The 13576-nt window shown below is 43.5% G+C and overlaps 1 protein-coding gene across 4 annotated transcripts in view; it reads left to right on the forward strand.

Annotated features, from left to right (window-relative positions):
* sema5ba (sema domain, seven thrombospondin repeats (type 1 and type 1-like), transmembrane domain (TM) and short cytoplasmic domain, (semaphorin) 5Ba) overlaps window positions 1–13576 on the forward strand; it is a 181228-nt gene that overhangs the window by 126583 nt on the left and 41069 nt on the right. For all 4 annotated transcript variants that reach the window (XR_005077041.1, XM_037110216.1, XM_037110218.1 and 1 more), the window contains 2 exons: window positions 49–334; window positions 12483–12618. Coding sequence is in view for 3 of the 4 variants with exons in the window: in XM_037110216.1 (XP_036966111.1) it covers window positions 49–334; window positions 12483–12618 (422 nt within the window). In the remaining variant the exon portion in view is untranslated. The remainder of the gene's footprint in view (window positions 1–48; window positions 335–12482; window positions 12619–13576) is intronic.

Genomic DNA, 13576 nt, shown 5'->3' on the forward strand with positions numbered 1-13576 from the left:
TGCAGTCACCGTGATAATGATCCTATCCCTTCTCCTTCCTCCCGGCAGAGCCCCACTTCATCTCAGCCTATGACATCGGCCTCTTCACCTTCTTCTTCCTGAGGGAGAACGCAGTGGAGCACGACTGCGGGAAGACGGTCTATTCTCGTGTGGCGCGAGTCTGCAAGAACGACATTGGCGGGCGGTTTCTCCTCGAGGACACCTGGACCACGTTCATGAAGGCGAGGCTCAACTGCTCCCGCTCTGGGGAGATTCCCTTCTACTACAACGAGCTGCAGAGCACCTTCTACCTGCCCGAGCAGGACCTCATCTACGGCATCTTCACCACCAATGTGTGAGTGAACGCACGTGGACATATGTTACGTTACTGCAGCCAGTTACACAGGCACAGGAAGGGTTTGCACAATCTGATATCACTCTGTTGGTGTTGTTCCTGCAACATTACTGAAACTGACCAATCATGTCTGGGGAAGGGGAAAAAAAAGTGGAGCAAGTCTAGGTCAAAACCTACTATATGTCTGGACCATGTCTGGTCAAGGCTCGAAAATGCGGCCATGTCATGACTGGTGCAGTCTGTAGTAGAGTTTGAATATCTGGATATTAAATTTTCATGTGCAAAAAAACTGGCAGAGCTTTCCGGTGTTAGGTAACTTAGCAATGAGCTGCAGGCGATTTGGGGAAACCTCTGTAACACTCACTGAGGACATAAGAGGAAACAGTTTGGTGTAAAGAAACGCCCCCTGATGGGGAAATAACCATTCATGCAGATTTATTTTGAAAGGGCAACAGCCAATGCTAACACTGGACAGGAGAAATTGTCCTTTTAAACACGTTTAACACTGTGAAAGGGTATATTTAAACCCAAAACCTCCTAGACCTAACCAAGTATGTTGTTCCCTAAAAAGAATAAGTGAATTCAGTGTGTGAACATTGAGTCAGCTGTATGATAATATGTTCTCACAGATGAACCTTGGTCTCCTGAGTACTGTGCTGTTATGTACAGTACTCTCACTCACATTTTTAATGTTGTGAGAGTTACAACAGTAAGGACTTGGCCACACTGAACCCACTCAGCTGTGTTGACTCACTCCAGATGTGGTTTTTGTTGCTGTTGTGTACGTTGAAATGATGTTCCCGGAGCACCAACACAAGTTGTATAGATAAAACCACGTGATTGGTCCGTTGCACTGAAGGTCTTGGACTCCAACCTTGGATCAGGTCGCTCAAAAATGTAAAATAACTCTTCATTTGTGATTATTCTGTATAAAGTTTGTCGTAAATCAAAGTTCATTGTTTAAAAGTTTCACAGTTGAAACAGTCATTCATGTAGCCTAAACACAGCAGGACTGAATGTTTCCTTCTGATCTTAGAAATATTTCCTTTTAGAAATATTATTACATTCCCCAAGACAGACAAGATAAAGTGAGTTATTTTTTTAAACACAGAATGGTAAGCATTAATCATAAAATGTCTTACATATTAGATCATATTGGATTTGATAATTGTCCAGGCCATTAATCAGTCGAGCCACAGTCCACAGTGTGAACTGTACATGTAAATATATGTAGAATTTATCTTTTACTTGTACGTCTGTACTTCTGCTTACTGACACGTAAGTCCAATTGATACTGAATACTTAACTTGAGGACTATTCATATTGGTGACTTTCACTTTTACCAAAGAAATATTTTAACACCATATCTTTACTTGTATGACTGTTGGGTACTTTTCTAATGCTGCCTGTAGATATAACAGCGTGCAATGGCAGCAAAAGAAAATCCCCTACATGCTGCTTGTTGTCAGTTGTGTAGTTGTAACATTAGAGCTCCTCTGGATCGATGCTCCACATGTAGAGTGCTGCTTCGTATGGAGACTTTCACTGGCTGATGGCTACACTTTATTCATACTCCCTCTGATAAATAATAACCCATGCTAACACCCATGGGTCCCAGCAAGCATTTTTCCTGGGAGAAGGGAGTAGATTTGATTAAAATTCCCGGTGATCTCAGTTCCTGGTATTTAACCCCTTAAGCAGAACACTCCACAGTTTGTCTTGTATGTAAAGGCACATATACACATATAAACAATTAGTCAACACCTTGTTCATTACTGAAAACTATCACTTATCACTTATTTAAAAAGCTCTAACCTTTATTATTCCTCCCCTGGGAGCGTTAATCTGTTATACACTCCTAACTCATTTCCTTTCCAGTCCCAAAACGTGCAGTTGCGTACTTCCTTAAAGGGCTTAGGTCAGATAATCAATCTCAATAAGCCTGAGTAGCAGTGGGAACCTGATAGTATTTATGCGATGATTCAAATTCAGTAGAAGACAGCAGGGGAAATAACTACAGCTAGAGGAAATGTTTTGAACTTTTCTGACATTTATCATCTAAATGAGCTCAGTGTGTGGATGATTGAGACAAACTGAAGAATGAAGGTGGGCATATTTTTAGAACAGCTCATCTTGAGCGTGCCGTGTGGCCTCTGGTATGTGTTTAGTGTGACAAAGCATCTACACGAATATTGATTGGATAAATACAAGCTTTCAGCCGTACACGACACAAAGAGACAGAGAACAAGGTAGCCCTTAAGCGTCCGTATAGACAATTTAATGTAACCTCTCTCTATGCTTAGCGCCGCACTGTTGAAGAGAAAATATGAACGACTCCACCAAAACAAGCTGCAGCTGTGCTGAAGAGCCCCTTCAACACCAACAAGAATATTAATGGGGAAACAGTGACATGCACACCAAAACACTTCAGCTCCAGCTTCTTCTCATTTAGCCCTCGCGTTTCATCACTTCATATTGTCTGGTACGCCGACACTTTCCCACCTATACAGAGAGAGACAGCTTTCCAGAGTTTACAGCCTCCCTGCTGCTGCTAATGATCAGTGTGGATGCATGCGGCTCTCGGCAGAGCTGGATATGCAGACTGACTCACACTCCCTCTGCTGTCTGATTGTTCCAGGTGGGAGTGTCACACACTTCATTAGAGAGAGGAAACACTCAGAGCCAAAGTGTGTAGATTAGAGCTCTCTGTGCGCATTTTAAGTCTGGTGCAAGTGTAATTACCTCACATTATGTCTGGTCAGTCTGTCTAACAGCATAGCCCAGAGCAAGATTTCAACAAGACGTTTGTTTTTCATAAATACTCTGCAGATTTTCATGAAACCTGTATTAATATTTGTGGTCCCAAAAGGAATGTGCCTAATTATTTTGGTTACTTTCTGTCTAGTTCCTCCTGAAGCAACCCTTCAGACGAAAAGCAAAATAATACATGTTGTGCATTCGGTCCCAACACATTAGTCTTGTATAGTGATGAACGGCACAGCTCAATAGGTCCAACAGCAGAGAAGAATACTTAAAGAAAAAGTTCAAAACATTCTTATCTGCTTTCTGTCTAAGGTTTAGATGAGACGATCAATAACGGGGAGGGTAGGTGCACATCATGTGGATTTGACTGAATCTATGGCACACCTGTCAACAGAATTGCCTCCTCCACACATAATCAGTGCTCTGGATGGGCTGTTAAGACACAGGGTTGCACATTAAAAGTTGTGGTTGGTTCTTGGCGGCACATGCCTGACAAATCATGCTTGTTTTAGTTCGGGCACAATCTCCCTCTCTCCATTTGTCCCCACAGAACAGAAACAAAAGCCAAAAGCAATTGACGCTAAAGTGTGTTGCCAAGCAGCAGATTATGTGAATGCTAAAATGCCATTAAACTGAGAGATGACGCAGACATCAAGCATGTTCTCCAGAGGCAAACTAAAATGCACTGAAACGTGTCTTCACGTGTGTTTTTTTTAAACTTGTCAAATTGAATCTAAAGTCATCGGAACTTCTTCTTGAGTCTAATGCCGTTTCTTCGTCAGCGCTTTTGACCGCGCCGAGTCGGACCGAGCGAGGGACGATATGTTTTCCATCAGCAGTGTTGGTTGAGCCAACCCGCAGCTTAAAAACAAATGATCAAAATCATTATCTGGAGCGATCAACTTTTTATTCCACGCATTCTTCCATTTCCAAACTTGCTGCTGACATTACCCATAGTGCAACGGCGCCACTGAGAGCCATCACTGGAGGTGGTTTATCAGATTACATGCAGCTTCTTCTGGAGCCACAAAAGGTTTTTAACTGCTTTTTTCACATATGCAGTTGTACTCTCCAACACCTGTAAATTCGCTATAATGTGTAAAATGAGTGGAGCTGGTGGTGAACACTCCTGGTGGAGCAAAGTGTTTGTGTGTACATGCAATGTGTGTGTTTACAGGGGCATGGGCGTGTGTGTGTGTGTGTGCTCAAGCCTGGTCGTTGGTATTCAGATGTATTCTGTGTTCCGTCAGGGGAGAAGTTGAATCCTGCCTCTCACCTTCTGCTCCGTCACCTGTTAAGCTGCCGGTATTCGCCACCACATGGCTGCTCTCCATAAGCCTGCAGCCATCTTCCGCAGCGCAGCAAAAAGAGAAAGTGAGGGATGTTAAAGAGACTAAAGAAAGTAAAATCCACACGGATAAAGAAAGAGAGGGGGCAGAAAGGAAATGAGAATAGGTAATGAGAAAAATCAGCGAGCTCCGAGCTTTTGTCCTCCGTCCTTTGTCTCCTCATTCCTTGCCCTTCCTTTCTGAAGCAACTCTTCGGTCCTCCTTCCAAAACTGCCTCCCTCGTCGGGGTTGGATATGTTAATGCAATCACCACAAACACTGTCTCCATCTGTCTGGCCTAAATTGAACAGGCTCACAGCTGCTCCCTGGAGTTCAGGCTGTAAAACAGAGCAGGAAGAGTTGGAACAGAGTACTTATCCCCTCTGTCTGCTCACAATCTGGGCCCAGTCTCAATACTGTACACTGACCTCCTCGCTCACTGTTACCCTTTTGACTTATCCTATGATGTTCTATAGGAAGTTAGATTATTTTGTATTCACCTATCTGTTGTCTTTAGATTACTGGCGATACAGTCTGACAATTGACAGGAAAAATGCCCATTTTGAATGTTTAGTGTTAATGTTCCAATGAAGTCAAAATGTCTGTTCAAGTCACCAGGGGACAGTTGCTCTGGAACGGACTTCACAGATTACTGTACAAAAGCTTCATCAATTCATGTTTCACGTATTATGGAGGAAATATAGATCAGATAGCTGCACTTGTCGCTAAAGTAGCTGCTAACAAACGTCAGCTTGGATCGGAGCTGAATGCAGCCTCCAAGAATGATGATGTTGGACGGGTAACGTTACGGTCACCCTGTGTCGCAAGATGCCAAACCTGGCATGAAAACCACCTTGGTGCAGTAGTTCCTGTCGTCAAACTGGACTCCAGCTTCTCGGAGACTGTGTTATGTCCCGGCACAGACAAGTTCACTGGCAGCTGTCAGTCCAGGGAGCGTCAGCATCTGTGAATCGGTGGCTAGGAGGTGGGGCGGGACCTATTGAATTGTTGCGTTTTTGTTACCTAAGAATGAGCCTTCTATATCTACAGAGAGGGCAGGTCCTCTTCCACAGTGTCTTCTCCACAAAGGACAGAGCCTTTTCCTGTATTAAGCATTTTGTAGCTTCCACCAAAGAGGAGGCTGAGGTGAGGGGCATTTTGTAACCTCAATCTCACAGCTAGATGCCCCTAAATCCCCCTGGAACTTTATTTAACAAAACTGATTCAAGCTTTGTCAAATATGAGAATGGGCCGCTTTGATGTGTTCTAGTTCACGAGAGATATTTCAGTTTTTCTCGGACAAAACCCAAAAGCAATTTGAAGATGTTACCTCAGGTCCTGGAGAAATTGTATTAAGCATTTCTCACTATTTTCCGAATTTAACTGATGAAACAATTAAATAACTTCTCCAGCAGTATAGTATTGCCCTCCATGATGTTTGGATACTTCCAGGGGACAGATGGTCATAAAGAAAAGTCAGAAACACAGGATCATAAACTTCCCATAAGGAAAATCAATACACTCCCTTAGTTAGACCCATTGTTCTTCAAAAAAAAAAAAACAGTTTATATCACAGGCTTTCTTTTATTAGAAAAAAAAAGTATTACCACAGTTATTGTTTCCGGCGTTTGAGAGATGAGAGAGCACCAGACGATGCTATAAATCTGTTTTTTTTACTAGCTGTTTCTCACGAACGGCAAACTGATTTTGATGTGCAAAACTGGTGGAGTGCCCCTTTAATCAATCAGCTCTAAAAATAACAAACAGATCAATCAGTAACAGAATGAATCATTCCAGCCCTACTCCAGCGCAGAGAGCGGGGGAAGAGAAAAGGGAAGGAAATGATTCAGCGGTAATTTTATTGAGAGGTGCAGCCAGCAGCCATCGGAGCCTGTCGAGCCGTTATGTAGTGGAGGGTTTAGCATTCCATCAGAATAAGGACACTTAAGACCTCCGAGCACGGCCAGGTCTTTTAATTAACTCCGGGTCCTTATTGGCAGGGTCCTTCTGTCGTGGGCTTGCAGCAGCGAGAGTCTCCTACTGAGGTGTCTAACCTGCCATTACTAACTAATTATGAGCCTCCTTATCTATTTCTGGGTGACTTCACTGACCCCTCCACTTCACCGCTGCTTATAAAGTATTCACATCCGAGAGGTTGGAGGTGGGATAAGGAGGAGGGCGGAAAAGAACTGGTCGAGTAATTAATTTGGAGATTTGAAATGAAATTATTTGAGACAATTATGTGATTCAGTGATTTATCTCGAAAGTCATTTATTACGTTGGTCTCGTCCCCTCGAATGTGACGACTTGCTGCTTGTCTCTGTGTTGTTTCATTACAAATTGAGAATCGGTGAGTTTTTAATTTTTGAAGCTGTTTGAAGACGCCAAATTTTTATGTGATAAATCTGAGGAAATAACAAAGTAACAGATTACCGATTAGTCAGAGTTTCTAGGCAGGATTAAGAACGGGTGGATGGGATTTGACGCCGCTGGTCAGGTTGCTTCGAGGGCCGAGTTATGCTGGAAGAGAAGCAGTTTGTACTGTGCGCTGTGCGACCACATCAGGAGGCAAAAGTGTCCTTAGCTGCTGCTAACTGCTGCACCGGGAAGAGTGAAAGCTGGTGGAGACAGATGCAGTGCTGTTTAATTGTCGGGGATAGTGCCACATTTTCAGACCGTCTGTTATGGGAAGACATTTATAGCGTTTCATCCGCAATAATGAGAGCTAGAGAGGGATGTTGAAACTCTTACGCTTACTTTCTCAGCCCGAATCTGAAGTCACAGAGTTGTGGGGGGTTGGCGTCGACATACAAAAATAACAAGTCTGAAATCAACTTATCTCTATGATCAGTGGGAGAAACATTTGATATATAGTTTCCTGCAAATGTCAGCTTCCATGTCTACTGAGAATGAGGTCGGTGAGGTGAGGCCGCTCACTCATGAAGGGTTAGGCCAAAACAGAAAAAGTAACCCATAGTTTTCAATCAGAAATAGGCATTATGACAGACTAAATAATGATGTGAAATGAAATTACAGTTCAGTCTAACTATCATTAGCTGCGGCCCTTATAAGGAGCCTTATGGTCACTGGGTGTTGCTGTAGCTTCACACGTGTGCCACCTGGTGTATGCAGAGAACGTTTCTTTAGGATCCTGAAATCCCTCCTCTCCATGGAAAATGTGGGAGCAGCTCCATGTGAGATGAGATTTGCCGTCGGTGAGAAATGATATGCCGAGCAGCCAAGTGAAACAAGCCTCATAACTGTACAATATTACTGATTTTACCCCTCTTCCCGTCGTATCTACTTGCTGACATCAAATCTACCTTGAAATGAACTGCGGGGCCCCAGCAGAATCCCGGGCCTGATCTGAATACAGTCCGACAGCATGTGCTGCGTGTGTGCTGGCAGGTTTCTCATTCCTTTCACAGAGATTCTTTAAATCAAAGCCCACTATTTGCACTCTGTTTGCTTATCCTCACTTAGGGCCCATTTATATTTGATTAGAAATTCTGTGAAGATGAGTCAAGTCAAGCTGAGACTGAAAAGAATTCCCCAGAGATTACATCTTATCTCTCAGATGCTTTACGGTCCCATTATATCAGGTGAAGCGGCCACTTCTTCACAACGGCGCCGAACACCTGGTTGGCGTGCAGCCTACTGAGCCTGTGCTGGTGCTGTATTGTTTAGTGTAGGTGTTGCTGACTCAGTCTGCCTCTGAATGTGACTGTTTTGGGCCAAAGCTGTTGCTTGTGCTGGCGTATTGTTGTGCAGTATAAAAATATGTATGGATAATCCTGGCAGCCTCGGCTCAATTTCTGGTCCCTGCAGCCATGCAGCTCTGCTGAGTGGGCCCTTTTCTGTTTCTGCTGCGCTGCAGGTATTCACTGAGGTTGAAACATTGGCCTTAATGTAGTTTTAGCTGCTCCCTTTTTCACATGAAATGAGGTTAGGCGCATTAACTGAAATCTTAAGGGTTTTCAGCTGGACTCTCTCTGCAACAATGTGTGTATATGTGTGTGTGTGTGTGTGTGTGTGTGTGTGTGTGTGTGTATACACTGCATGCCTTTTTTTTTATTTTCAAAACTGTTTATTTCAAAACAAATCCTTTTTTCCTTTTTTTTCCCAAAACAATTTTATTACATATATTATATGGTGTCCTCCTTCCCCCTGCTCAAACATCAATGCTCCTCACCCATACTGAATCTTTAGGTTTACATCAGTAACAAAGATAACCAGCACCTAATAATACAAGAGAGGTTGATAGAAACAGCCCCAGATACTGCAGGAATGGGATAATAAAAGATTTAATCTCACGTGAGTGACCTGTAAGAGCTGTCTAGCTTGATAATGTATAGTCCTATGTTGTCTTCCTGATTTATTTGAATCGTCACAAGGGGAGCCCCCATCTTATTGGTGACTCCAAAAAGCATAGCCGTGGCTGAAGGCGAGGCACGCCTATTATATCTAAATCCAAACTAAAGAACGACAGGTAGGCTAGACGGGGTGCCAACCTGCAGAACCTGCTGGAGGAAGGTGTCTGCCTCGTGGAACAACACCTCCAATTTGCACTCCCATCTCCGTGACCACTGTCAGCTCTGTTCGCTGAGTGGGTAGTTTGTTTTTCACGAAAAAACTGCGTGTGTTATCTGTTATGAAACAAAACATCAATGTGTCTTAAAAATGTGAGTAATTCCAGTATATTTCAGTGCCATTTTAGCAGTTTTTACTTGATTTATCGAGATAATATCGTGAATCTCAATTATTTTGGCCTGGATAATTGTGAAAGGAAAATTGAAGGAAGGAAGGAAACAAGGAAAATCTATATAATTGTAAGATTACAAATAGCATAGTGCACAAAAAACTACTGAATAAAAAAAAAAAACACAATCAGATAAACAAGTGAAAAAGATGTGAGCTTTAGGAACGATCGGACGATAATGAACAGAGACGTGGGGATCTGGTTAAAAACATGCAGTAGCAGCGACTCCGGCTCAGATAAGGGTTATTGAGTGAGATGTACATCAGCCACCTGTGTTCTGCAGACACACTCCCTCCTGTACTGATCTGTACTGATTGTGGCCTGCAGAGAGCCCGGCTGACTGAGGAGTTCATTACCTTTCTAACACCTCTTTTTGGGCTCAATTGTGCTTCACTTTCAGTCTCTTCGGTGCAAAACTGTCCTGGCATCTGCAGCGATGTATTGTGGGTATCAGGCCGACTGACAGTGGTCAAACAATTATTCACTTCCTTTACGTGAAGAACCACAACTATGTGTCTTTTTAAGAAGTGCGTTGTCAGTCCGATTCTCGTCTTCTTGAACACCCCGGGCTCAAACTTTTTAATGAAATAAGAGGATTTCTGTGCTTGGCAACAAACACAACACATGAATGAGCTAATATCCGACAAACAAAATGATCAAAGGCAGGACTGGTGTTGTTAAAGGGCCACATTCAGCCCAGGGGCTGCCGGCTGAATCAGTCTGCTTTAGACCATTACCAGCCTTATGTTTTGTCAGTGTAACCATAAAACATAAAAATATGCTTTGTCTCTATATTGATACACATACTACATATTGTCCTGTTATTACTGGTGTATTCATGAGTGAGCAGCGTTTTAATGTTGTACCTGGAGATCATTTAACTGCTTATCTGCTGCTGGGTGGCAACGTGCAATCTCAAGACTTGATTAAGGGTTCCGAACAAATTAGCTCACAGCAGAGAAAAGGAAAGGGAGGGAACAGCAGAGAGGTGAACAGGCTGCGGAAAACAAGACAGAAAATCAAGCAGTATTTCAGGGGATAAGCAGCGACAGATCAGGCTGATGGGAGGAGATGAATCACTTGAAGGAGCTTCACTCATAATGCAAGTGATCATCACGGCGCCGGGCCTCAGAGAGCGGCAGAGCAAACAGCATAGCAGATGTCAAACAGCTTTTCAATCACTTTCCTGGGCTTTTAGGCCGACTCAAAGCATACGGGTTGCATCCATCAGTGCGATACACTTTCACTGCTGCTTTTCAGTCTGTGTTATGTGCGGCAGCAAGCTGTCAGAGTGTAGATGTGAAATAATCTGGACAGTGTCGGGCTCGCTGTGGTAGAGTTTGGCCTCGATGCAAGCTTCAGCTGCAGCACAACCACAAACCCACAGTTTAACTTCATATTATGTCAAACTGTGTGTTTGTGTGTGTGTGAGAGTGTGAAAACAGTTGTGGCTGCCGCTCACTTACTGCAGCTCGTTTGCCTGTGGTTTCCTCCGGCTGGGGTTTGGTTAGTGCCGGTTCACCACAGCTCTCCTTCTGCTTCACACACTCCGCCTGCCTCTCACAAAGGTCTCCACCAGAGCCTTTGGAAAAAGAGGGAGAAAGGGTCCTTTTACTGCAGGCCAGAGCCCGTTCTCTTCAGCAGCCTGCGAGTCAGTCAGAGCCACCTGTTTGGCCTCCGTCGTTGTTTAGCCAGAGCACATTTGGAGCCGCACAGCACTCTGCTGCCCTGCAGGAACCACTGAACACATTCATTTTCTAACAATCCTGAGCTGGATCTCTGAAGAGAGTAGTCAGCAGAGCAACACCTACAAAAAGCAATCAAAGAAACCTTAAACATCTTCAAGGTAAAAAAAAAGGACTTTTATTTAACTTTTACTCAGGTAACCTCATTGAGACCCGAGGTCTTATTGATTTACTATGCCCAGAGGAGGACGATGTGTGGAGAACGGGAAGCAAGACTTCTGCTTTAAATGTTCTTAAAATGTGGGGTTCGATTCGGCATACCAGACTTTTGATTGATTCACTTTGTGTCATGAATCAAACAGGCATATTTAGATGCTCCGTACTGCCACTCTGACTGGGTGTGTGGCTCCAAAAACTCAAAACATGACTTTGATTAATGGCAGTGAGTAATAGACAAAACAGAACAAGTCACGCTCCATTTAAAACGCAGATCGATGTTTTCACCCAGAATGTCAAATCAACATTGTTCTTATATGCCCAGAACACTGACACGCTCCTCCATTCATGTACAGACATGCTGAGTGTTAAAAATCAGTGGCCATACAGGTAAAACTGCCAAACCTTTTCAAACTGCTTGCAGCTTTCTATCATAATAAACTGTCCCAAAATGTTTAAATGTGTAGCTACTACATGAGTGACTTCTTAAAGGTTTAAATAAATAGATTTAAAACTGAGTTAAATCATCCAAAGGGTCCAAACCCATGAGACACATCTTTCTCAGCGAGCAGCAGCCCTCACTGATTTATATTCCAGAGGTACCAAAATGACTCACAATGCACCGTAAAGTTCTTACAATCATCTTTCTTCCTCTGCCTTTCTGTCTGAGTCGCTCTCACTCCAATCTTATCACTCACCATCTTCTAACTGATGGTTTCTCAGCATCCCACCAGCCACGCCAAGGCAGGAGGCTGTTCACTGTGTAATAAAATGTCTGAGTGTGTGTGTGTGGTGCTGGGTGGATGGGGAAAGAGAGAAAAAACAGCCAGCAGTAGCAGGCAGTTAAGAAACTCATTACCTTGCAGCACATTATGGCCGAAGAGCGTCACGATAATAACTTTACTCACACTGCCAGTTTAGCTGGGGTTTACTCTGTGTGTGACACCTGTGAGCCGGCTGTGTATGTGTGTGTGTGTGTGTGTATGTGTGTGTGTGTTTGTGTGTGTGTGCACGTGTGTGTGTTTGTACATAATCTGTACAACTGCCTCCCATATCCTCAGCTTAATACTGTCCCCATTCACTGTGCAGCGCTGATAGCATAGCTTAGCCTGCAGCTAAAGCAAGCCAGCAGCATGGGGTGTGTTTAGTGCAGGTATAAATGATAGGACTTCCATTAAGAGGATGGAGCACATTGCAGTATGGCTTTATTACACAGCTGCCCGCTGCTGATTCCTGATACGGCTGCACATTTACTGCCAACATGTACACTGCTATGAGTATTATTGTTGGAATAATTTCTCTACTTTTATTTTTTTCACCCTCTCCCTCTCTCTTTCTCCATCCCCTCCTGTCACTCTCTCCCCTCTCTTGTCGTCCATATCCATCTCTCCATAAAGCAACAGCATCGCAGCATCTGCGGTGTGCGCCTTCAACCTGAGTGCCATCACCCAGGCCTTCAACGGGCCCTTCCGCTCCCAGGAGAACCCTCGCTCCACCTGGCTTCCAACGCCTAACCCCATCCACAACTTCCAGGTCAGTTAACTACATCCAGTCTGGTCTGACACCAGCTAACCTAACACTGTGCAGTTGGTGACAAAATCCATCATATTTTGCAAAGATGTTGCCTCTACTGTAAGAAACAGAGAAGCGAGAATGAGTACCTCCAAGAATTTCCAATAGTGTGATCACAGAAATTCATTTTAATGCAATTAAGCAGAGCAGCATGTCAATATTTATTTTTTTTAAAATTCCATCAAATTAACAGTCAAACTTTAACAATGCGCAACGTGAAAACATAATCTGACTCAGACCCCAAATCAAATCAAGCTCCAAATCCTCACATGCACATTTCCTTTACACTTCAGTGGAACACACTCACTTTTTAAAGAGCATGTCTTCTCAGTTCTTGCGGCGTCACTCCAGTGAAATTCCTTAAGTAACATTTTTGTTACAGTTGATTCTACAAATGGTGGGACTGGTTATTACTTCATGGGGAGTAATGTAAACATGACAATTCTATAATAATATAGACCTTAGATACTTTCTGTATTTGAAAAATCATTGTTATTCTTCCAAAATCATCTTCTGCCCCAAACATCACCCACTAATGGAACCTACAAACAAATCAAGCTCTTATTTCAGGCCCCTCAGAATGAGCAGAGGCTGAATCCACAGCCAAGCTGCAGCCCAAACAAAGCTTTCAGACAGCTATCATTCCATATTTGTTCCCTTGTACTGTCTCATCCATTGTTGTTGCCATGGTCACATCACAATCACACTGTAGTTCTGATCTCCTGAAAAAGTTGCTGAGAAAATGATTAAGAAGTGAAACAGTCGAGCCAGACACGGTGTGTTGGGGTATTGATTTGGTCAGAGCGGTGACTGGCTGTGAGAGGCACTTGTTTGGTTTGTCTTCCTGTCTTGCAGTCTTTCTGCCTTGCACCTTTCATGTGTCCATACAACATAATTCACAGCCCTCTCTAACTCCTCA

The sequence above is a fragment of the Acanthopagrus latus genome, chromosome 9 (genome assembly GCF_904848185.1).
Source record: "Acanthopagrus latus isolate v.2019 chromosome 9, fAcaLat1.1, whole genome shotgun sequence".
NCBI classification, from domain to species: Eukaryota; Metazoa; Chordata; class Actinopteri; order Spariformes; family Sparidae; genus Acanthopagrus; species Acanthopagrus latus.